At 48.5% G+C, this 24,882-nt stretch overlaps 1 protein-coding gene across 3 annotated transcripts in view; it reads right to left on the reverse strand.

The window, feature by feature from the left end:
- Positions 1-24,882, reverse strand: part of LOC147108101 (mesoderm induction early response protein 2-like) — a 137,110-nt gene that overhangs the window by 15,511 nt on the left and 96,717 nt on the right. For all 3 annotated transcript variants that reach the window (XM_086004588.1, XM_086004590.1, XM_086004589.1), the window contains 3 exons: positions 22,720-22,871; positions 21,060-21,141; positions 19,975-20,069 (listed from right to left, as the gene is read on the reverse strand). In XM_086004588.1, the coding sequence (XP_085860714.1) occupies positions 19,975-20,069; positions 21,060-21,141; positions 22,720-22,871 (329 nt within the window). The remainder of the gene's footprint in view (positions 1-19,974; positions 20,070-21,059; positions 21,142-22,719; positions 22,872-24,882) is intronic.

Below are 24,882 nucleotides of genomic sequence, written 5' to 3' on the forward strand. Positions count from 1 at the left end.
AGTGTAGAGGAACAAAGGGACCTTGGAGTGCATGTCCACAGATCCATGAAGGTAGCAGGCCAGGTAGATAAGGTGGTTAAGAAGGCATACGGAATGCTTGCCTTTATTAGCCGTGGCATAGAATACAAGAGTAGGGGGGTTATACTTCAACTGTATGAAACACTAGTTAGGCCTCAGCTAGCGTACTGTGTGCAGTTCTGGTCACCACATTACAGGAAAGATGTGATTGCACTAGAGAGGGTACAGAGGAGATTTACAAGGATGTTGCCGGGAGTAGAGAATCTTAGCTATGAGGAAAGACTGGATAGGCTGGGTCTGTTTTCCTTGGAACAGAGGAGGCTGAGGGGAGACCTTATTGAGGTGTATAAAATTATGAGGGGCATAGATAAAGTGGATAGAAAGGACCTATTTCCCTTAGCAGAGGGGTCAAAAACCAGGTGGCACAGGTTTTAAGTAATTGGTGGAATGTTTAGAGGGAATTTGAGGGGAAATGTCTTCACCCAGAGGGTTGTGGGGGTCTGGAACTCGCTGCCTGAAAGGGTGGTGGAGGCAGTGTAGTGTCCGCGCCTTAATAACACATGGACTGCAGGAGAACGATAATAATAGATGTTTACTGCACAGAGAGTATGCTGAACTGAAAGTACAGAAGCCTGCTACTGCTTTATATACAGGTGTGGTCACTGCCGGTACTACAGCATAAAAGCAGTTCTCTCTTAAAGGTACATACACAACAATTCCTCCCCTTTTAGATAACCAGTACATAACATTCATTTAATAATTGAATAATAACTAATTACAATTACAATTTTCTTTGTACTATATACATCAGCTGAAAGTAAACATTTATAAATTCAGTCTTTGAGGAGGCTTCCTGATCCTGTCTGGATAGCGCCTTTCTCGAGTATACTGTTCTTGCGGCGGAGTCGATTCTGGCTCATTGTCATTGGTTGGTTCGTCAGCTTCCAATACCACTGATTCTGAGGTAGACGCAATCTGTGCTTCGGGTTCATCACCAGGTGCGCATGCTCGTGGTATGGGTTTGACTTGTTCCTGTGACTCTAGAATCTGGTCAGCATGGCGTCTCACGATGCTCTCTTCAACGTCCACTGTGTACATTAGTGGTCCCTGCCGTGTGCATATCGTTCCTGGCTGTCATTTTTCTGTTCGGTAGTCGCGGGCCAAGACTGGTTGCCCTATCTTGAAGCTCCTGGTTGGCCTTTCATTGATGTGCTGGAATTGCTTATTCTCAACATCTCGTCTTATGTTTGGTTTGAGCAAGTCCAGGCGACATCGTAACCCGCGGTTAAAGAACATCATGGCTGGAGATTGGTTGGTGACTGCATGTGTCGCATTTCGGTAAAGGAACAAGAAATTATCTACCTTGTGTTGCAGTGGTATGTTGTCGTTATACATCGCCTTTATTGCTTTTTTAAAGGTTTGAACAAACCTCTCGGCCAATCCATTTGTGGCTGGATGATATGGGGTGGATGTGTAATGCTTTACCCCATTATTCCTCAAAAACCTCCGGAAATCCTCGGACACAAACCGTGGTCCATTGTCGGAGCAAATCTGTTCTGGCAAGCCATTCCTGGCGAAGATGGTCCGTAGGACTGCAATAGTTTTCTCCGTGGTGGTGGAGGACATTTTGATGACCTCTGGCCATTTCGAATGTGCATCCACGGCGATTAAAAACATTGAGTCCATAAATGGACCAGCAAAATCAATGTGTACCCATTGCCATGGAGATGAGGGCCACTCCCATGGGTGTAGCGGGGCCTGTGGTGGAGTGTTTTGGACTTTCTGGCATCCTGTGCATCTCTTGGTCATTTCCTCAATTTCTTTATCGATTCCCGGCCACCACACAAACGCCCTGGCTAGGCTCTTCATTTTTACCCCTCCCAGATGACCCTCATGAAGCTCATTGAGCACTCTATCTCTCAACTTGGGTGGAATTACCACTCGGGATCCGCACATCAAGGTCCCACGGCACACTGACAGCTGTTCTCTCCTTGGCGAGAATGCTGGCAACAGTGAGTCGCCATGTGCTGGCCATCCCTTCACCGTCAAATCATAGACCCGAGAGTGTGTCGGGTCATTTCGGGTTTCCTTCTCTATACTTGAGTTTGTAACAGGTAGACATTCGACTATGGTCGAATGGAATATCTCAACAGGGTCCACTGCAGGCGCTTCCTCCACCATAGGCAGCGGCAGGCACGACAGCCCATCAGCGTTTCCATGCTGTTTCGTGCCCTTATACTCTATGTCGTATTGATGTGCTCCTAGAAAAAGGGACCATCTTTGCAGCCGTTGCGCCGTCATCACCGGAACGCCCTTCTTTGGGTTAAAAATGGAGACAAGAGGCTGGTGATCAGTCAGTAAGGTGAATTTCTGCCCGTGCAGGTAGTGATTGAACTTCTTCACCCCCCACACCAGGCTGAGGGCCTCCGTCAATCTGGGCGTAGTTACGCTCGGCTGATGTTAACGAGCGTGACGCAAAGGCTATTGGCCTCTCTGAACCGTCAAGGAATTTGTGCGACAGCACCGCTCCAATGCCGTAGGGAGACGCATCACATGCCAACCGAATCGGTAGTGATGGATTGTAGTGAGCCAATACTTCTTTTGAAGTAATTAGGCATTTACATTTCTGAAAGGCACGCTTATACTCATCACTCCACTTCCATGCTACTCCAGTTTGCAGCAGGGCGTTCAGCGGGTGCAGAATTGTAGACAAGTTTGGCAAGAACTTATGGTAGTAGTTCACCAACCCGAGGAACGACCTCAGTTGTGACACATTTTCCGGTGCTGGAGCCTTGACTACTGCCTCAATCTTATCTGGGGACTTATGCAACCCCTCTTCATCAATCACGTGGCCACAATACAAGATTTGTTTCCTGAAAAACTCGCATTTGGGGCGGTTGGCTCGTAGTCCATATTCTTGTAATCTAGTGAGCACCTGCTGCAGGTTGGCAAGGTGTTCACTGTCATTTCCGCCCGTAACCAGGATGTCGTCCAAATAACACTGGGTCCCCGAGATCCCTTGCAGGACTTGTTCCATCGCCCTCTGCCAAATAGCCAGAGCTGATGCTACCCCGAATACCAGTCGATTGTACTGGTAAAGACCTTTGTGGGTGTTTATCGTGAGGTATTTTCTAGATGATTCATCTACCTCCATTTGTAGATACGCTTGGGCCAGATCAATCTTCGTAAAGCGTTTCCCCCCAGATAGTGAGGCGAAAATATCCTCTATCCGCGGAAGTGGATATTGTACCGTGTGAAGGACTGGGTTCACAGTAACCTTGAAGTCCCTACAGATGCGAACCTTCTTCGGTTCCCCAGGCGTGCTGCTCAATGATTTCTTCATTACAGGGATGATGGGTGTGGCCCACTCGCTCCAGTCCACCTTGGACAGCACACCCGAACGCTCCAGACTCTCCAGCTCTGCTTCAACGGCTGGGCGGATTGCATACGGTACCGGTCTGGCCTTAAAAAATTTTGGGTTTGCGTTTGCGTTATCTTCAATTTTTATCGTTGCCGTTATGCCTTTTAGAGTCCCAAGTCCTTGCTGGAACACCTCTTTCGCGTCAGTTAGAATTTTTGACAGTCGTCCAGGTGTGGCGTCGTCAACTTTTTTGTCAGCCACAGTTAGTGCCTGAATGGAATGCCAATCCAATTGTATTTTTCGGATCCATTCACGTCCCAATAATGGTGGTCCTCCATCTTGCAGTATATATAGATACAGTTCCTGTGTATCCTTGCCGTTGTATTTAACGGGCACCCTTATTTTTCCTCTGGGGTAGACTTTTTGCCCTGTATATGTCTTCAAGACAATGGACGTATCCTTCAAAGGAATGTGTGAGAATAGCCGCTCGTCGTCTCGTCGACTCATGACTGTTAGGGCTGATCCTGTGTCCAATTCCATCTTTACTTGGGACCCTGCTATCACGAGGGTGACCAAATGGTTCGGTGATCCTCCTTCGCGATCACGTTGTGTAGCTTTAGACAACTTAGTCCCCTGCTCCCGGAGTCATTGTCCCTACTCTGGTCTTCTGAACTACTGTCCGTCATCTTTTGTACTTTCTTGTACTTTTCCTTAGTAGTTCTTTTAGTGTTGGTTTTCTTTCCCGACCTGCAGACTCGTGCTATGTGTCCCATTTTTCCACATTGCCTGCATACTTTGTCCTTAGCCCAACAATCCTTCTGGTCATGGGTTGTTCTGCCGCAGCGATAGCACTTTTCTGCTCCATATGCCATTTCATTAGTGCTATATCCTTGCGGTTTCTGTTGTATTTCCGCAGCTCCCCGTGCTGCTGCTTCATAGGATACTGCAACGCTGAAAGCCTTTTCTAGCGTAAGGTCCTTTTCCGAAAGTAGTCGTTTCTGGGTTCCTTCACTCTGGAGCCCGCAGACAAACTTATCCCTTAAGGTATCTGCCAGTCCTGTTCCGAACTGGCAGTGTGTCGATAACTTGCGTAGTTCCGTAAGATAGTCAGCATTACTCTCGTCTTTGTGCTGGTTTCGTTTATGGAACTTGAATCTTTCTGCTATCAGCAGCGGTGTAGGGTTTAGATGTTCCTGTAAGATATTGACAATCTCTTCAAAATTTTTCTCCATTGGTTTAGCTGGGGTAATTAAATTTCGCAGTAGGCCGTACGTTCTCGCGCCCATCAAATTTAATAATATCGACGCCTTCTTTTCAGCGGCCACCTCATTTGCCCTGCAGTACACTTCAACTCTTTCCACATACGTGGTCCAGTCTTCTATTTCGTTATCGAAAACAGTGATGCTGCCACTCTTCAGCATCTTGGGTGGTTTAAAATGGCGCCTCCCGTGCTTTTCCTTCTTCCCCAACGGATTAAAATGGCGCCTCCCGCGCTTTTCCTTCTTCCCCAAAGGATTAAAATGGCGCCTCCCGCGCTTTTCCTTCTTCCCCTTGCTGCCAATGCTGCTCCTCGCGTTCTAACAGGTAATGGCGGCGCCCCGCGGCTTTCTGTGCATCTCTTTTTCAACGCTGCCCGACTCTTGATCACCGGCCGCGTCCTGTGCGCTCCACCCTCTCTCTCTCTCTGTCTTCCCGATGATGCTGCTCGGCCCCCTTACAGAGCCGCTCGCCCGAGCTCTAGCCCGCCGCAGTCCGGGGAGGGTCAGCGCACTACCTGCTACCAGCCCGATTTGCTGGGACACCTTGATTGGAGAACCAGGCCCAGCTCTCCACAGCTTCCCCTGCAACTCTCTGGACTCCGATGGATCACTGGGCGGTTGCCCCTGGTCGACGCCCATTGCTCTGGCTTCGACCTCCAAGAAGCTTCTTCCCAGGGATGGATCCCCGTGAGGTGATGCAGTACTGCATGAGAGTTCAAACCTGCTCGTCGCCACTGTAGTGTCCGCGCCTTAATAACACACAGACTGCAGGAGAACGATAATAATAGATGTTTACTGCACAGAGAGTATGCTGAACTGAAAGTACAGAAGCCTGCTACTGCTTTATATACAGGTGTGGTCACTGCTGGTACTACAGCATAAAAGCAGTTCTCTCTTAAAGGTACATACACAACAGGCAGGAACCCTAACCACATTTAAAAAGTACTTGGATGTGCACTTGGGATGCTCTAACCTGCAGGGCTACGGACCAAGAGCTGGGAAGTGGGATTAGACTGGATAGCTCTTTGTTGGCCGGCGTGGACACAATGGGCTGAAATGGCCTCCTTCCGTGCTGTAACTTTCTATGATTCATCTATTTTTATCTTATCCAATATCATTACTACTTCCTCCTTTACTGCTACATTGGCAGCATCTTCTTCTCTAGTGAAGACAGATGCAAAGTACTCATTTAGTACCTCAGCCATGCCCTCTGCCGCCACAAGATCATCTCCTTTTTGGTGCCTAATCGGCCCCACCCTTCCTTTGACTACTTTTTTACCATCAGATTACTTTTATTAAGCAAAGTTAATTTTTCTTTTTAAACTAACCCCTTATTTGCAAGATAAGTTAGCCACTTTCTTCAGTCCATCTGGACGCATACCTCGACCACTGAGAGGATGTGTCATCTGCGACCTGCCAAGCCACTTTCAGTCAGCTGCTTGGCTGCATCTACCCTATTCAATTCTGGAACATGAAGCGCTCCTACTACAGTGTTATTTCATGAGCATTAACTTTGGGTTTTTACATATGTGAATGAAGCCAAATGGGTAAGAGAATTATCATGCAGTCCCATGCCTCAAGATGGTTATGCCTTGTGTAACCGGATTCTTTAAAGGTCAAAGTGCCAAATTCACAACCTCTACAGCTACCATTGAGAATCCCAGTGCAAATTGATGCTGTACATTCTTTACCCATTCAGAAGCATGTTTAAAACCTAAATTGGCCAACAAAATTGTGAAGCTGAAAAAGGCTAAGATGGCAATTATATCTGCACACAACGGTATTCAAATTTTTCATCTTTGTATGCAATTGGCTGAACATGAACAAAAGATAATTTCTGACAATATCCATCCTTGTATACAAACAGGATAACATTCACTATTAGCCAGGCTGCTGGAGCATATCAACTGTGGGTAAATCACTTTTCCTGTCTCGCCCTGTGGATCTCTGCGTGTGCAAAACTCATTTGGCAGAGTTCAAAAGAAAAACTTGAGATCATGGGTAGCTTGTGTAGAGTTAAGTGACTAGAGAGGAAGCAACATAGCAAGATAATATAGCTATATATATATATAATTGCTCTTCTGTCTGTCTGTCTTATAGAGCGTACCTACACGCGTGTCACATCAAAAGAAAGCTTACGATTCCGGAACGGTCATAAGCGTATTTACTTTTCGGTGAGACAAAAATTGTGCCGACGGTACCCAAAAAACGTTCAAAATTCCGCTCATTATCCCCTCATTAGCATTGAGTGACGTGAAGGTTGACCAATCGTACAGTCGAGCGACCCGACGGTCGACCAATCGCTGCGTCACGGGGGCGGGTTCATTGCGTGTGCGGGCGGGCCATCCTACAGTTGAGTGGCGTGATGATTGACCAATCCTACAGTTCAGTGACCTGATGGTTGACCAATCGGTGCATCACATTGCGTGTGTGGGTGGGCCTAATCCTTCTGACCGGAGGTGAGTGGCCGCCATCTTGATTCCTAACTTTATTTATTTTTGCCACTTTCTGTGTGTTAGGGAACTAAGGAAAAGAACAATTTATTTCAGTTTTAAATTGTATTTAGGAACAGTTAGAAATGAAGTGATCCCCTGCCCTTCGCCCGGAGGCTCGCCTGCTTTGACGGCCGTTTCGAGCGGCTGTGCCGGCGCCGGGCGCGGCCTAGCAGCCCGGGAAGCCTGGGCCTTGAGTTGAACGGATTCCCGGCGCGATGCCGCTGCCCCCTGGGCCCGAGGCGGACGCCGATCGATTTGTTTTAGTCGCCAGTTTAGACAATGCCCGGAACCTGCTGAAGGCCGTTCATTTCCGCGACCAGGTCACCGTCTTCGCCTCGGCCAACGGCATCAGGGCTCGGCTCAGTTTGCGGCTGCGGCCCGAGGACTCACTCGGGCTTTCACCCCTTCGGCCCGGTCCTGGGGCTCCCCGTGGCGTCAACCGCGCTGCCCGAGAGCCGGACCCAAAGCCACCAGGTGACCGGCCGCGGCGGTCCGTGCCGGGAGCCGCCGCGCACAAAACTTCCCCGCGGCGTCAACAGCCCCGCCCCAGAGCCTGACCCAAAGCCACCAGGTGAGCGGCCGCGGCGGCCCAGTCTCTCTCTCTCACTCCCAATCTCTCTCTCTCACACTCCCAGTCTCTCTCTCTCTCTCACACTCCCAGTCTCTCTCTCTCACACTCCCAGTCTCTCTCTCTCTCTCTCACACACACTCCCACTCAATCTCTCTCTCTCACACACTCCCACTCAATTCAATTCAATTCGCTTTATTGGCATGACAAGGTACATCTTATGTTGCCAAAGCATCGAAAAAACATTTATGGTTGAACATATAAACGCAGATCTCTCTCACACTCCCAGTCTCTCTCTCTCTCTCTCACACACACTCCCAGTCTCTCTCTCTCTCTCTCACACACTCCCACTCTATCTCTCTCTCTCACACTCCCAGTCTCTCTCTCATACTCCCAGTCTCTCTCTCTCTCTCTCATACTCCCAGTCTCTCTCTCTCTCTCGCTCACACACTCCCAGTCTCTCTCTCTCTCACACACACTCCCAGTCTCTCTCTCACACTCCCAGTCTCTCACACACTCCCAGTCTCTCTCTCTCACTCCCAGTCTCTCTCTCACATTCCCAGTCTCTCTCTCACTCTCACTCCCAATCTCTCTCTCTCACTCCCAATCTCTCTCTCTCACACTCCCAGTCTCTCTCTCACACTCCGTCTCTCTCTCACACTTCCAGTCTCTCTCACACTCCCAGTCTCTCTCTCGTCCCCCCAATCTCTCTCTTTCTCTTCTCCCCCCAGTCTCTCTCTCTCTCTTCTCCCCCCAGTCTCTCTCTCTCTCCCCCCGTCTCTCTCCTTCCCCCGTCTCTCTCTCCTTCCCTCTCTCTCTCTCTCCTTCCCTCTCTCTCTCCTTCCCTCTCTCTCTCTCTTCTTCCCTCTCTCCTTCCCTCTCTCGCTCTCCTTCCCTCTCTCTCTCTCTCTCCTTCCCCCTCTCTCTCTCTCCTTCCCCCTCTCTCTCTCCTTCCCTCTCTCTCTCTCCTTCCCTCTCTCTCTCTCCTTCCCTCTCTCTCTCTCCTTCCCTCTCTCTCTCTCCTTCCCTCTCTCGCTCTCTCCTTCCCTCTCTCGCTCTCTCCTTCCCTCTCTCGCTCTCTCCTTCCCTCTCTCGCTCTCTCCTTCCCTCTCTCGCTCTCCTTCCCTCTCTCGCTCTCCTTCCCTCTCTCGCTCTCCTTCCCTCTCGCTCTCCTTCCCTCTCTCGCTCTCTCTCCTTCCCTCTCTCTCTCTCTCTCCTTCCCTCTCTCTCTCTCTCTCCTTCCCTCTCTCTCTCTCTCTCGTCGCTCGTTCTCTTCCCCCCAGTCGCTCTCTCTCTCTCTCTCTCTTCCCCCCAGTCGCTCTCTCTCTCTCTTCCCCCCAGTCGTTCTCTCTCTCTCTCTCTTCCCCCCAGTCGTTCTCTCTCTCTCTCTCTTCCCCCCCAGTCGCTCTCTCTCTCTTCCCCCCAGTCTCTCTCTCTCTCTTCCCCCCAGTCGCTCTCTCTCTCTTCCCCCCAGTCGCTCTCTCTCTCTTCCCCCCAGTCGCTCTCTCTCTCTTCCCCCCAGTCGCTCTCTCTCTCTCTTCCCCCCAGTCGCTCTCTCTCTCTCTTCCCCCCAGTCGCTCTCTCTCTCTCTTCCCCCCAGTCGCGCTCTCTCTCTCTTCCCCCCAGTCGCGCTCTCTCTCTCTTCCCCCCAGTCGCTCTCTCTCTCTCTTCCCCCCAGTCGCTCTCTCTCTCTTCCCCCCAGTCGCTCTCTCTCTCTTCCCCCCCAGTCGCTCTCTCTCTCTCTCTTCCCCCCAGTCGCTCTCTCTCTCTCTTCCCCCCAGTCGCTCTCTCTCTCTCTTCCCCCCAGTCGCTCTCTCTCTCTCTTCCCCCCAGTCGCTCCCTCTCTCTCTTCCCCCCAGTCGCTCCCTCTCTCTCTTCCCCCCAGTCGCTCGCTCCCTCTCTCTCTTCCCCCCAGTCGCTCCCTCTCTCTCTTCCCCCCAGTCGCTCCCTCTCTCTCTTCCCCCCAGTCGCTCCCTCTCTCTCTTCCCCCCCAGTCGCTCCCTCTCTCTCTTCCCCAGTCGCTCCCTCTCTCTCTTCCCCCCAGTCGCTCCCTCTCTCTTCCCCCCAGTCGCTCCCTCTCTCTCTTCCCCCCAGTCGCTCCCTCTCTCTCTTCCCCCCAGTCGCTCCCTCTCTCTCTTCCCCCCAGTCGCTCCCTCTCTCTCTTCCCCCCAGTCGCTCCCTCTCTCTCTTCCCCCCAGTCGCTCCCTCTCTCTCTTCCCCCCAGTCGCTCTCTCTCTCTCTTCCAACAACAACATGCCCTCAAAAAAGCCTCGGCACCACCGGGCACCCCCAGCTAGTCTACTGTATATAATATAATAAATCTCTTATGTCTACAGGCATTTCCCGTCAACTTTTTCCATTATAAATGTGGACACAAGAATGTATAATGGAAATATGCAGTATCCATGACTTTAAACGGAGGACGAAATTACGTTGGCACACTCTGGCCCAATTATCCCCCACTGTTCAAACCCCGCTTCATCTGAAGACTACGCTTGGTCTTGATTCCCTGTGTGCAGCGCCATGGGAGATTGAGGAGTAAAAATATATATTTTCTATTTACATAATTAATTTGAAAAACAAGATATTTAATTTTACCTATAATAAAAGCAGAAAATGCTGGAAATACTCAGCAGGTCAGGCAACAAAACTTGCATTTATATAGTGCTTTTAATGTAGTAAAACATTCCAAGGCACTAGACAGGAGCGTTATCAAACAAAATTTGACACGGAGTCACATAAGAAGCTATTAGGGCAGGAGGTAGGTTTTAAGGAGCGTCTTAAAGGAAGAAAGAGAGGTAGAGTGGTGGAGAGGTTTAGGGAGGGAATTCCAGAGTTTAGAGCCGAGGCAACAGAAGGCACGGCCACCAATGGTGGAGTGATTAAAATCGGGGATGTACAAGAGGCCAGAATTGGAGGAGTGCAGATATCTCGGAGGGTTGTAGGGCTGGAGGAGATTACAGAGATAGGGAGGGGCGAGGCCATGGAGGGATTTGAAAACAAGGATGAGAATTTTAAAAATCGAGGCGTTGCTTAACCTGAGCAGCGGACCTGCGAGGGAGCAGCGGCTGTGGGTGAAAATAAAGGTTGGTGATTTTCAGGCCCAGTCGAGCAGTGGCAGCAGCGGGAGCGGCGGACCTGCGAGGGAGCAGCGGGAGTGGGAGCAGAATTCGAGAGTGACGTCACAATATAGAAAGTGACGCCGGCGCAGGGGAAGCAGCTGATTGGGTAGTACGGCCAGGTGAGTATTTATACTACTCTATAGCTTGACAGTTAAGGTTAATAGTTTATAAAGTTTAAAAGGTCTTAATTTTGTGGTTTATAGTTGCTAAGGTCTCTGTTGTGTAGCGGGGAGTGCTAGGAAACAAGGGCCCTTGAGTATATCATTTAATTGTAGTGCAATTAGTGGTATTGATTTGATTTAATTTAATTTGAATTAATTAAAGGGTAAGTCATGGCAGGACAGCTCGGCCCCGTGGCATGCTCCTCCTGCACTATGTGGGAAATCAGGGACACTTCCTGTGTCCCTGACGACCATGTGTGCGGGAACTGTATCCAGCTGCAGACAGACCGCATTGCGGCGCTGGAGCTGCGAATGGATACATACTGGAGCATTTGTGATGCTGAGGACGTCGTGGATATCACGTTTAATCAATTGGTCACACCGCAGGTGAAGGCTGCACAAGCAGGAAGGGAATGGGTGACCGCCAGGCAGAGTAGTAGGCACAGGCAGGTAGTGCAGGGGTCCCATGTGGCCATCCCCCTCTCAAACAGATATAGCGCCTTGGATATTGTTGAGGGAGATGGCTTATCGGGGGAAGGCAGCAGCAGCCAACTTCCTGGCACCGTGGGTGGTTCTGCTGCACAGAACGGGAGGAAAAAGAGCGGGAGAGCTATAGTAATAGGGGATTCTATTGTAAGGGGAATAGATAGGCGTTTCTGTGGCCGCAAACGAGACTCCAGGATGGTATGTTGCCTCCCTGGTGCAAGGGTCAAGGATGTCTCGGAGCAGCTGCAGGGCATTCTGGGGGGAGGGTGAACAGCCAGTTGTCGTGGTGCATATAGGTACCAACGATATAGGTAAAAACTGGGATGAGGTCCTAAAAGCTGAATATAGGGAGTTAGGAGGTAAATTAAAAAATAGGACCTCAAAAGGTAGTAATCTCAGGATTGCTACCAGTGCCACGTGCTAGTCAGAGTAGAAATAGAAGGATATTTCAGATGAATACGTGGCTAGAGGAATGGTGTGCAAGGGGGAGGGATTCAAATTCCTGGGACATTGGAACCTGTTCTGGGGGAGGTGGGACCAGTACAAACTGGACGGTTTGCACCTGGGCAGGACCGGGACCGATGTCCTTGGGGGGAGTGTTTGCTAGTGCTGTTGGGGAGGGTTTAAACTAAAATGGCAGGGCATTGGGAACCTGTGCAGGGAGACAGAGGAAAGGGAAACATGGATAGAAGCAAAAGACAGGAAGGAGAAAAGCAAAAGTGGCAGTCAGAGAAATCAAGGGTTTAAGTCAAACATGGCCACAGTAAATAATAATTCTAAAAGGACTAAGAGTGTTAAAACAACAAGCCTGAAGGCTTTGGGGGAGATTCGGTATCGCCCCATTTGGGGCGCAATTCTCGGCTGTGCACAAATTATCGCCACCTACTGCGAAATTGGTCTGTCTCGCCCCTGGAGCTGATTGCAGCGCTAAATCAGGCACTGCACGACTCTCTTAAGGCGCTAAGCCGGAGGAGCGAGGCGCTAACTCAGAGGGCGGGTGCAGCGCAGGTGCTGTCAGTTAGCGATTGCACACAGACACGCTGGCGCCGGTCAACTCTTAAAGGGGAGGGTCGATCTTGATTTGCAGCCGCACCCTGCGCATCGGAGCCCTGAATCTCGGCCTGGACAGACCTGTTGCCAAATCCTGCAGCCAAGGACCATGGAGAGGGCCAGGGAGCGAGCGCAGCGTTTCAGCGAGGGGGCCTTAGAGGCTCTGGTTGGCACGGTGGAGCGCAGGCGATCTCTCCTGTACCCGGAGAGTGGCAGGAGGCCTCTGCCCAGCGAGTACCGAAAAGCTTGGAGGGAGGTGGCTCAGAGTGACCTCCAGCGGCATGGTGCCTAGGACCCCTGTGCAATGCAGGAAGCAGTTCAACGACCTCACTCGGGTCGTCAGGGTGAGTGCTTTTTTCAGAAACCTCTTCATCCCTCCATCTCGACCTCGCTTTATGGCCAAAGGGTCTTGAAAGCCCCAATGCCCAGTACTCCTCCAACACCTTTGGCCCTTTCAGGAAACTCACATGCACATTCAGCACTTTGCACACAGTAAGGGCTATTCGACCATGGGAGGCATTTCAGCCAAGATCATGGCTGCACACAGTAAGGGCTATTCGACCATGGGAGGCATTTCAGCCAAGATCATGGCTGCATCTTTACTCAGACCCCGTCCTTTTTCTTGCAGGGCAAGCTGGCACATAATAGGAAACAGCAGCAACGGACCGGGGGAGGCCGGCCTCACCTTCAAGCCCTGACCGATCTGGAGCAGCAAGTCCACCGGATTGTGGCAAGCCGGATGCTTGGCCCCGTCGCCACTGGAGACGCCGACCCCGTTCTGGCCAGCAATGGTAAGGTCATCACCTTTTTGACCTCTCTCCTTCCACTTGTTCCTCACAACAGCATCCTTTGCCACTTTCGAGCCAAATCAGTACATCGCTGCACTCATTCCTCCCTTGCTGCCACCCTGTCCTCACACTAAAGCCACTCTAGTACCTCCCTGCTTTCAGATGCTGATTCACCAGGTGAGAAGGCGGGCCCTCAAGCTGCCACTGGGAGTGAATCTGAAGGCGAGGAGGAAGAGGAAGCCGGACCATCAGCGCTACCCTCTGCCGAGGCAGACTATGGCCATACTGGGGACACGCCTTCCCTGGAGGGGAGTGGGGGGAATGGTCTGATGAGGGTGAAGCTCCAGGACCCAGCGGGCTGCAGCAACGCGAGGTGGGGTAGGGAAGCTCGGGGGCCTTCTCCCTGGAGGGAGAGTATGGCCTCCAGTCCTGCTACAGTGAGCGCAGAAGAGGTGCGGCTCCTCGCTAAAATGAGCGCCCAGGCGGAGCAAAGGCACAGTGAGCTCATGGCTGCAGTGGCAAGGATGCCCGAATCCACTGAGTCACTGGCAAGGAGTGTCCAGGACTTCGGTGCAGCACAGGCGTCTGCCACGCAAATGCTAAGTGCTGCAATGCAGTCAGTGGGTGGTCTCATGCAGACGCAGATTGAGGCCACGAGAGCACTAACTGCTGCCACCCTCGCTGGATCGGGCAGATTTCCCCGGGGCTCTCACCGCGCCGCAGCAGGCCAGCAATCTGTGCTCCCGCAGATTGCTGCCCCGTGGGAGTGCTAGTGTGTCGGTCGAGCGGGGAGTTGCTGTCCTCTCTCAGGATGACAGCATTCCTGCTGCCAGCACTGTCACTTCTGCACTGCAGTTGCCACCACCTGTAGGACAGACTGCTGCCGCTCATGCAGAGTTGGAGCAGTCAGCAGCCGGGCCCTCCAGGCCCAGAGCTGGTCCAGGCCATCCCTCAAGGGCATCTGCAGTCTCAGTTTCTGACACTCAGCAGCCTTCCCCCAGCCTTGCTGCAGCCACTGGGGTCCCAGTGCGGAGGAGCTACAGGGTGGGAAGGGGGCAATTTCGCAAGGGAAGCAGATCACCCTCGAAGGGCAAAAAGTAGAAGGTGTGGCAAAAAGTGGTTCATCGTTTTTTTGAAGGCCGAGGGTCGTGGTCATATCTTTGTTACTGTTTTGGACATTGTCTCCAGGTTGTGAGAGCCAGTTATGTGATTGACTGTTTCTTTGTGTCTTTCTCTCTATTACTTTGTCATGCGGGAAGGATACACAGTTTTGTTAATAAAGAAGTGTGTTAATTCAAAATGTGCATGTTTGCTCTTTGCACTCATTGTTGCCTTGACCGGCTTAGGGGTTGCGGCATGGTTCCATTCAGGTTCTTTGAATGGCAGAAGCCATTGCCTCAGAGGGGGCCTAGAAGCGACTTGCGATAAGCCTTTGACGGACGGCCCTTGCACTTTGTGCCTCCCTCCCGTCTTGGTGCTGCTGCTCCTCCTCCTCCTCCTCCTCCTCTGCTGGTGCTCCAAGGCCCGATGGCACTGGCTGGGTCCTGAGGATTGCCTGGTTATGCAGCATGCAGCAGACAACAACGAAGTGGGAGACTCGCTCAGGCGAGTACTGCAGGGCTCCTCCAGAGTGGTCCAGACAGCGGAACCGTTGCTTGAGCATGCCGATTGTGTGCTCAATGATGTTCCTGGTAGCTTGATGGCTCTCGTTGTATCGTTCTTCTGCAGGGGTACTGGGCGAACGGAGCGGGGTCATCAGCTAGGTGCACAGAGGATAGCCCTTGTCCCCGAGAAGCCAGCCTCCTGGGTGAAGCGGGGCCTCAAAAAGGTCTGCCACAGAAGTCTGGCACAGGATGAAGGCATCGTGGCTGCTGCCTGGAAATCGGGCATTGACAGCGAGTATCAGCTGTCTGTGGTCACAGACCAACTGGACATTCAAGGAATGGAAGCCCTTTCGGTTGCGGAAATCCTCAGCATTCTCTTGCGGTGCCCGCAAAGCCACATGGGTGCAGTCAATGGCGCCCTGCACCATGGGGAAGCCCGCTATTCTTGCAAAGCCCACTGCGCGATCTTGCTGCTTGTCGGGGGTCATTGGGAAAGAGATGTGCTCTCGTCTCCTTTTAAAGAGGGCATTTGTGACTTGACGGATGCAGCAATGCACCACGAACTGGGAGATATTGGCAATGTTCCCAGTAGCAGATTGAAAGGAGCTGGTGGCATAAAAGTTGAGAGCCACTGTTACCTTCACTGCCACCGACAGAGACGTCCTGCTCCTCAGTTGAGGTTGCAGATCTGGCTGGAGATGGTGGCAGAGCTCAGTGACCACCTCCTTGCTGAATCGCAGCCTTCGCAAACACTGCTCCTCAGACATATTGATGTATGAAAACTGTTGTTGAAAAACCCTGGGACGGTAAGGTCTGCTGTACAGACGCCTGTTGGCCCTCCCCCGTCTGGCCATGATTGCCACTCTATCTCTGCGTCTCTGTGCCCTCTCAATATGATGGAGAAGCACGATGTGCCCATCCATTGCAGCCCCCATAATATGTGGGCAATCAAAGTTATGCCGGTGAAAAAGCAAAGCAACTACAAAGTTATGGGCAGAAGCCAAAACTACCTCAGGCAGCGTTGACTCAATGCAGAAGTCTCTCTTTCTCCCTTTGTCTCTCAGCAAATCTCTCTCTCTCTCTCAGAACGAGTGGTCCAAAAACAGCTACCACACAGAAGACAGGAAGAGCCCCCTTTAAATAGCGCCCCCCCAGCCCCACAGCGACTGGGAAGCGTTCCAGTCAACCTGTCGTTGGTAGCGACAGGCGGAAAGGAGGGGGGCGCCACTGAATTTCCGGTCTGGGGCGCCCCAAGGGCGTTGCACTCTGGAATGACGTCAAGATCTGCGTGCGCAGGAGAGCGGGCAGTAGGGTTTAGCGCCGCCGCTAAATGTCCACTCAATTTCGCAAGTGGCGCAGGGCTCGCCGCGCCTGGGCGCTAGTTGGTTAGCGCCCCACTTATCGCCCTCTTAAGGCGCTAACGGGTGGCGCTCACAACTGAATTTCTCACCCTTTGTGTCTTAATGCGAGGAGCATTCGTAATAAGGTAGATGAATTAGCTGCGTAAATAGATGTAAACAGATATGATATGACTGGGATTACGGAAACATGGCTCCAGGGTGACCAAGGCTGGGAACTCAACATCCAGGGGTATTCAATATTCAGGAAAGACAGGCAAAAAGGAAAAGGAGGTCGGGTAGTATTGCTGGTTAAAGAAGGGATTAACACAATTGTAAGGAAGGATATTAGCTCTGATGATGTGGAATCTGTATGCGTAGAGCTGAGAAATACCAAGGGGCAGAAAACATTAGTGGGAGTTGTATACAGACCACCAAACAGTAATGCTAAGGTTGGGGATGGCATTAAACGGGAAATTAGAGACGCGTGCAATAAGGGCACAGCAGGTATCATGGGTGACTTTAATCTACATATAGATTGGGCTAACCAAATTAGTAACAATACTGTGGAGGAGGAATTCCTGGAGTGTGTACGGGATGGTTTCCTGGACCAATATGTCAAGGAACCAACTAGAGATCAGGCCATCTTAGACTGGCTATTATGTAATGAGAAAGGATTAATTAGCAATCTTGTTGTGCGAGGCCCCTTGGGACAGAGTGATCATAATATGATCGAATTCTTCATTAAGATGGAGAGTGAAGTATCTGACTCAGAGGCTAGGGTCCTGAACTTAAATAAAGGAAATTACGATGGTATGAGGCGCGAGTTGGATAGGATGGATTGGGGAACGTTACTTAAAGGGTTGACGGTGGATAAGCAATGGCAAACATTTAAAGATCGCATGGATGAACTACAGAATTTGTTCATCCCTGCCTGGCATAAAAATAAAACAAAAAAGGTGACTCAACCGTGGCTAACAAGGGAAATTAGGGATAGCATAAGATCCAAGGAGAGGACAAATAAATTGGCCAGAAAAAGCAGCAAACCTGAGGATTGGGAGCAGTTTAGGATTCAGCAAAGGAGGACAAAGGGATTAATTAAGAGGGGGAAAATAGAGTATGAGAGTAAGCTTTCAGGGAACATAAAAACTGACTGTAAAAGCTTCTATAGATATGTGAAAAGAAAAAGATTGGTGAAGTCAAGCGTAGGTCCCTTGCAGTCAGAATCAGGGGAATTTATAATGTGGAACAAAGAAATGGCAGGCCAATTAAATACATACTTTGGTTCTGTCTTCACAAAGGAGGACACAAATAACCGCCCAGAGATGTCGAGGAACATAGGGTCTAATTAGAGGGAGGAACTGAAAGAAATCAGTATTTGTAGGGAAATGGTGTTAGGGAAATTGACGGGATTGAAGGCCGATAAATCCCCAGGGCCTGATAATCTACATCCTAGGGTACTTAAGGAAGTGGCCCTAGAAATAGTAGATGCATTGCTGGTTATCTTCCAAAATTCTATAGACTCTGGAACAGTTCCCATGGATTGGAGGGTAGCTAATGTTACCCCACTATTCAAAAAAGGTTATAGAGAGAAAATGGGGAATTATAGACCAGTAAGCCTGACATCGGTAGTGGGGGAAATGATAGAGTCCATTATAAAAGATGTATTAGCAGAGCACTTGGAAAACAGTGACAGGATGGGACAAAGTCAACATGGATTTACAAAAGGTAAATCGTGCTTGACTAATCTACTGGAATTTTTTGAGGATGTAACTGGTAGAATAGATAAGGGAGAACCAGTAGATGTGGTGTATTTGGACTTTCAGAAGGCTTTCAATAAGGTCCCGCATAAGAGATAAGCGTGTAAAGTTAAAGCACAAGGGATTGGGGGCAAGGTGCTGACTTGGATAGAGAACTGGTTGGCAGAGAGGAAGCAAAGAGTTGGAATAATCGGGTCTTTTTCCAAGTGGCAGGCAGTGACTAGTGGGGTACCACAGGGATCGGTGCTAGGACCCCAGCTATTGACAATATATATTAATGATCTAGACGAGGGAACTAGATGTAATATCTCCAAGTTTGCAGACAACACAAAGCTGGGTGGGCGTGTGTGCTGCGAGAAGGATGCCAAGAAACTCCAGTATGATTTGGACAGGTTGGGTGATTGGGCAGATGCAGTATAATGTGGATAAATGCGAGGTTATCCACTTTGGTGGCAAAAACAGGAAGACAGATTATTATCTGAATGGCAGCAGATTGGGAGAAGGGGAAGCGCAACGAGACCTGGGTGTCCTTGTGCACCAGTCGCTAAATGCAGGTGCAGCAGGCGGTTAAGAAGGCAAATGGTATGTTGGCCTTTGTAGCGAGAGGATTCGAGTACAGGAACAAGGATGTCTTGCTGCAGTTGTACAGGGCCTTGGTGAGACCACACCTTGAGTATTGTGTGAAGTTTTGGTCGCCTTATCTGAGGAAGGATGTTCTTGCCATGGAGGGAGTGCAGCGAAGATTCACCAGACTGATACCTGGGATGGCAGGAATGACGTATGAGGAGAGATTGGGTCGATTGGGCTTATACTCGCTGGAGTTTAGAAGAATGAGAGGGGATCTCATTGAAACTTATAAAATTCTAACAGGACTAGACAGACTAGATGCAGGAAGGATGTTCCCGATGGTGGGGAAGTCCAGAACCAGGGGTCACAGTCTAAAGATAAGGGGTAAGCCATTTAGGACAGAGATGAGGAGGAATTTCTTCACCCAGAGAGTGGTGAACCTGTGGAATTCTCTACCACAGAAGGCAGTTGAGGCCAATTCATTAAATATATTCAAGAAGGAGTTAGATATATTTCTTAAGGCTAAAGGGATCAAGGGATATGGGGAGAAGGCAGGGACAGGGTACTGAGTTTGGATGATCAGCCATGATCTCATTGAATGGTGGAGCAGGCTCGAGGGGCCGAATGGCCTACTCCTGCTCCTATCTTCTATGTTTCTATGTATGTCAGCGAGCACAGGGGTGATGGGTGAACTGGACTTGGTGCGAGTTAGGACACGGGCAGCAGAGTTTTGAATGACCTCAAGTTTATGGAGGGTAGAAAGTGGGAGGCCGGTCAGGAGTGCGTTGGAATAGTCAAGTCTAGAGGTAACAAAGGCATGGATGAGGGTTTCAGCAGCAGATGAGCTGAGGCAGGGTTGGAGTTGGCCGGTGTTACGGAGTTGGAAATGGGTTGTCTTAGTCATGGCTCAGATATGTGGTCGGAAGATCACCTCAGGGTCAAATATGACAGCAAGGTTGCAAACAGTCAGGCTCAGCCTCAGACAGTTGCCAGGAAGAGGGATGGAATCGGTCAGTCTTCGCAATATTTAGTTGGAGAAAATTTCTGCTCATCCAGTACTGGATGGTGGACAAGCAGTATGACAATTTAGAGACAGTGGAGGGGTCGAGAGAGGTGGTGGAGAGGTAGAGCTGGGCATTGTCAGTATACATGTGGAAACTGACGTCGTGTATTTGGATGATGTCACTGAGGGGCAGCATGTAGATTTCGATAAGAAGGGGCAAAAGGCAGATCCTTGGGGGACACCAGGGGTAACGGCGCAGGAAGAGAAGCCAGATTTGAAATGTTAACTGTTTCTCTCGCCACAGATGGTGCTTGACCTGCTGAGAATTTCCAGCATTTTCTGTTTTTATTTCAGATTTCCAGAATCCACAGTATTTTGCTTTTATTTCATTTTACCTTATTTGCTTGTATGAGATGAAAGTTTTTGCCATGAACTCGAAGTCCATGTTCAAAATTTCTGCATTCCTCTTCACTCCAGGCACATAGTTCATCTGCAAGTGCAAAAATGTGGCATGTCAGCACTGCAGAATAGTCACGTGGTTTTTCAGGACAATTTCAAAGTTCCAAAAGAAAGGTTATATTGCAATTAATGGCAGAGTAACAATTTACAGCACAAACTATACTTTCTAATAGCTTGCTGTTAGACTACAGCAAGTTATAACAGCTTGAAGGAAATTTCAGAAAGCCTTTCCAGTATAATTAAAGTAAGCAAGAAACTTCAGCAGAGGATGAGTCTGAATAAGTCAGAGTCAATTCCTCATAACTCATAAGGGCTTTGGTGAGACCACACCTTGAGTATTGTGTGCAGTTTTGGTCGCCTTATCTGAGGAAGGATATTCTTACCATGGAGGGAGTGCAGCGAAGATTCACCAGACTGATACCTGGGATGGCAGGAATGACGTATGAGGAGAGATTGGGTCGATTGGGCTTATACTCGCTGGAGTTTAGAAGAATGAGAAGGGATCTCATTGAAACTTATAAAATTCTAACAGGACTAGACAGACTAGATGCAGGAAGGATGTTCCCGATGGCGGGGGAGTCCAGAACCAGGGGTCACAGTCTAAGGATAAGGGGTAAGCCATTTAGGACAGAGATGAGTAGGAATTTCTTCACCCAGAGAGTGGTGAACCTGTGGAATTCTCTACCACAGAAGGCAGTTGAGGCCAATTCATTAAATATATTCAAGAAGGAGTTAGATATATTTCTTAAGGCTAAAGGGATCAAGGGATATGGGGAGAAAGCAGGGACAGGGTACTGAGTTTGGATGATCAGCCATGATCTCATTGAATGGCGGAGTAGGCTCGAGGGGCCGAATGGCCTACTACTGCTTCTATCTTCTATGTTTCTATGTAACTCATAATACATTTAGCACTAAAGAGGAACGGGCCACTTGGGATGTACTGGTGACAGAATGGAGGCCTCGTCCCAAGCTGTGCAGTCTTATTGATAAGAGATAGAAAGGCATAAAAAAGGTTGCATACCTTGTACCACTTTGACATTAAATCTCAGTCTTCTGAGGGCTTCCTCTGCATTGAAGTTACATTTTACAAGTTCATACAAGGCCTATTGGAGTTAAACAGAGATTGAAAAATGATACATAGGATAGGAACACTGTTTCATCTGAAAATAGCAGATGGTAGCTAGTTAGACAAAAATGTGGACTAATTTATCATTGCTTTATGCTTTGAGACATTAAAGTTATTTCAATCAAAAATAAAAAAACAAAGTGCTGCAAACACTAGGACAGGTAGTGGCGAGAACAGAGAGATCAGGTACAGTTGGTAATTCAGGTGTGCGCTTTAACAAAAAACATTCCCCCCCCGCATTCAAGCAGCAATGCGTTCAGGGTCCACATCTGATGCATCAACTTATCTGTTTTCTCCACAGATGTTGCCTGACCAGCTGTGTGTTTCCAGCAATTTCTGTTTTTGTTTCAGATTGAAAGCATCTTCAGTTTCTTGTCCAAAAAGACAGACAGACTTGCATTTCTATAGCGCCTTTCACGACATCGGGACATCCCAAAGCACTTTACAGCTAACAAAGTACTTCTGAAGTGCAGTCACTGCTGTAATGTAGGAAACGTGGCAGCTAATTTTGTACACAGCAAGCTCCCACAAACAGCAATGTGATAATGACCAGGCAATTTGTTTTAGTGATGTTGATTGAGAGATAAATATTGGCCAGGACACCGTGGGGATAGCTCCCATGCTCTTCTTCGATGTAGTGCCATGGGATCTTTTACAACCACCTGAGAGAGCAGTCTCATCCGGAAGACGGCACCTCCGACAGTGCAACACTCCCTCAGTATTGCACTGGAGTGTCAGCCTGAATTTTTGTGCACAAGTCTCTGGAGTGGGACTTGAACCCACAACCTTCTGACTCAGAGGCAAGAGAGCTACCCACTGAGCAAGTTGGGCATTGAGTATCCAATGTACATTTAGTCAATGATTACATTCAAGATAAATAGGGATGAGGAAGGTCACTTGGTCTTTCTTAACATCCATCCAGAAACACCATATATTTCCCCATCGTAGCGTCCAACTGTTTAAACAATTCCAGAGTTTTCAGTCTACTACTCTACCCAAACGTCCATTCCGTGGGTTAATCATTCTGCGTGAAGAACTTCCTGACATCAGTCATAAATTTGCCTTGCGCTAGTTTGAACAAGCGCCCTCTTGGCCTGCTGTGTCAGTTTAGTGTGAAGCAATTGCTCAGATTTTCTTTAATCCAGGCTCAGTGGTCAAATCTGCAATGATGGATTGAATGGAAATGTCCTTTTAACAGTGCCAACTCTATCCGTGATACCTCCACAGCCCTTTCTGATGTGTAGATTTTGGGAATGTGTGTGTTGCTGATGCATGTCCATGAGCTCTTTTTCTCTCCCTCCTCCTCATACATCAAATGGGACACAAGAGCAAGTCCTATGGTAAATAAGAAAACCTTTTTGCAATGTATCACCTCTGAATTGGTCCTGGCATGAAATTTACTCCAGGATTAATTTGGTAGTGTATAATCTAGAACCACAGGTTGGATTTAAGCTGCTGTCAGGTCTGCATGAAACTTAGATTGATAGTGTAAAGAAATATGTGGAGAACAGTTCAACTTTCCATCGAAATTAATCTGTATAGACTGGTTAGTCACCTGTTCACTATCTTTAACAAGCATTCCTTCAGGTAAACTCTCATTCATTTTCTCCTCTCTCGCTCTCTTTACTGCTTTGTATAGAAACTCTTCAACTTGTCTTTCTGGAAGAACGTAGGGATCCCAAAGCAACTGGTCCTCATTGTCATAAACTATAAGTATGGAAAAAGGGCAGATGCAATGTGAGTTATAACACAAAATATACAGATCATTCAATACTGAATCAATGTTATTAACAGCCTAACTGAAGTGCAGCAAGTCCTTCACCTAATAGAATGAGGCAGAGTATGATATTTTAAATATGCGCACTTAACTGAGAGAACTTGCATTTATATAGTGCCTTTCACATCCTCAATACGTTCCAACGCACTTTACGGCCAATGAATTATTTTTGAAATGTAGTCATTATTATTTTGTAGGCAAATATAGCAGCCAATTTGCACAGCTAGGCCCAATAAACATCAAAGAAATAAATAACCAGCTAATCTTAGTTTAGTGATAAATGTTGACCAGAACACTAGAACTCCCCCATTCTTCTTCGAATAGTATCATGAGATCTTTGACGTAAACCCGAGTGGACAGACAGGACCTCCGTTTAATGTCTTGTCTAAAAAACTGCATCAGTAACAGACACCAAATAGGTGGTCCAATGCTAAAGTACCACTGTGTTGCACCAGTATACTAGTCAGAAGCCAGCACACTGCTTCAGAAACCAATCCATGGCACAATGTTGGGCCAGATTTTGTTGCCAAAATAACGGCGAGGTTAATGGCACTCGCTGTTATTTGCGCGTAAATGGTATGACAACTTCGGGCGAGGAGCAGATGTCAATATCCAAAAGTTGCGCCACTCCACCATTAGCTTTTCGCTGTCTGCCTCACCAGTGACATGCATTAAATGTCGTGAAGTTGCTGTGTATGCATGGTAGATACAAACTAAACTCGCCACAGAAAGTTCAGTCTTGTCGTTTCAAGCGCAAGTATCTATTTAATGACATGATAATTGTTAATTACTGCCAAACAACCTCTCTGGCACGGAAAATTAACGATTACAAGCGTGGAGTCTCATTCTTTCAGGTATTAATTGTTGTTGGAGATTTTTTTTTTTAAATGTGAAATTTAGAATTAAAAACTTTTGCTTTTCCTGTCTCTTTTCTCACTCTCTCCTAATCCAATCTTTCTTTTCCTCTCTTTCTATACCTGCTTTGCCATTGAATTCACCCACTCTAATTTATACTTCCTTCTCAGTTTATACTTCATAATTTATCTAATTTATACTTCCTTTGCTATTTATTTCACAATCCTTCAATCTAACTGGTTCAAGAGATACACAGTTCATCTCCCTGTTCACTCAGGTCCCAGATGCCGTTTCCCTCTCTGTGATGTTATCAGCTCGTATTTTCAGCAGCTTAGCAAGCAAAAATGTTTTGAGCTGAAGGGTGCAGGGGCAAGTCTAATTCATGGCAGATACTGTTAGATACCTTGCTGCAGCAAATTCTGGCCCATAATGTTTCTTCCTCCAACACACCCCAGGCAAGTAAAGAGACTCAACTCGGTGTTGCTGATAACAGCTGGAACCAGTTCCCTGCAAAGCTCAGGGCGCTGATGTGTCTGCAGATAAGTATGACTCATGCAGAAAATAGTAGAGCCAGGCAAGTGAGTCAGCATTTGAAGTGTCTTACTTGGGCCAGTGTGCTTACTGCAAGTGTTTCAGCGAGCAGTTTGTTTAAATTACATTTTCCAGCAAGGTGTAAAAGTTTGTTAATTTATTACAACAATTGAAAGCAGTCTTCCACAGAACTTGTAGAACCAGGCTAATATACTTGTTCTGGACCAATGAACATTTTATGTGTGCAGATAACACAATAACCACCACCAGAGGGTGCTAACAGTTTGTATGCTGGAAAGGTCATCTGATCTTTCTTCCTGTGTGAGGTCATTTGACCTTCCTACCTTTCTTCCTGTTGACCCCAGGAAGCAGTTTTGCTAGGAAGAACCTGACTTGAGTAATGGAGAATCTGCCATGAGAGGTTCCATTCACAATCCAAAGTAATCTGATTTCATATGTTAGGCCAAGCGCAATATCTTTTCACAAATTTGTTCGAGTAAAGGCTTCAAACAGCAAACGGCTTCAGAAGAATTATTTTGAATAGAGTGTTTAACT

Source organism: Somniosus microcephalus, chromosome 13 (assembly GCF_052327205.1).
Source record: "Somniosus microcephalus isolate GS21.2 chromosome 13, FLI_Smic_1.0, whole genome shotgun sequence".
Lineage (NCBI taxonomy): Eukaryota > Metazoa > Chordata > Chondrichthyes > Squaliformes > Somniosidae > Somniosus > Somniosus microcephalus.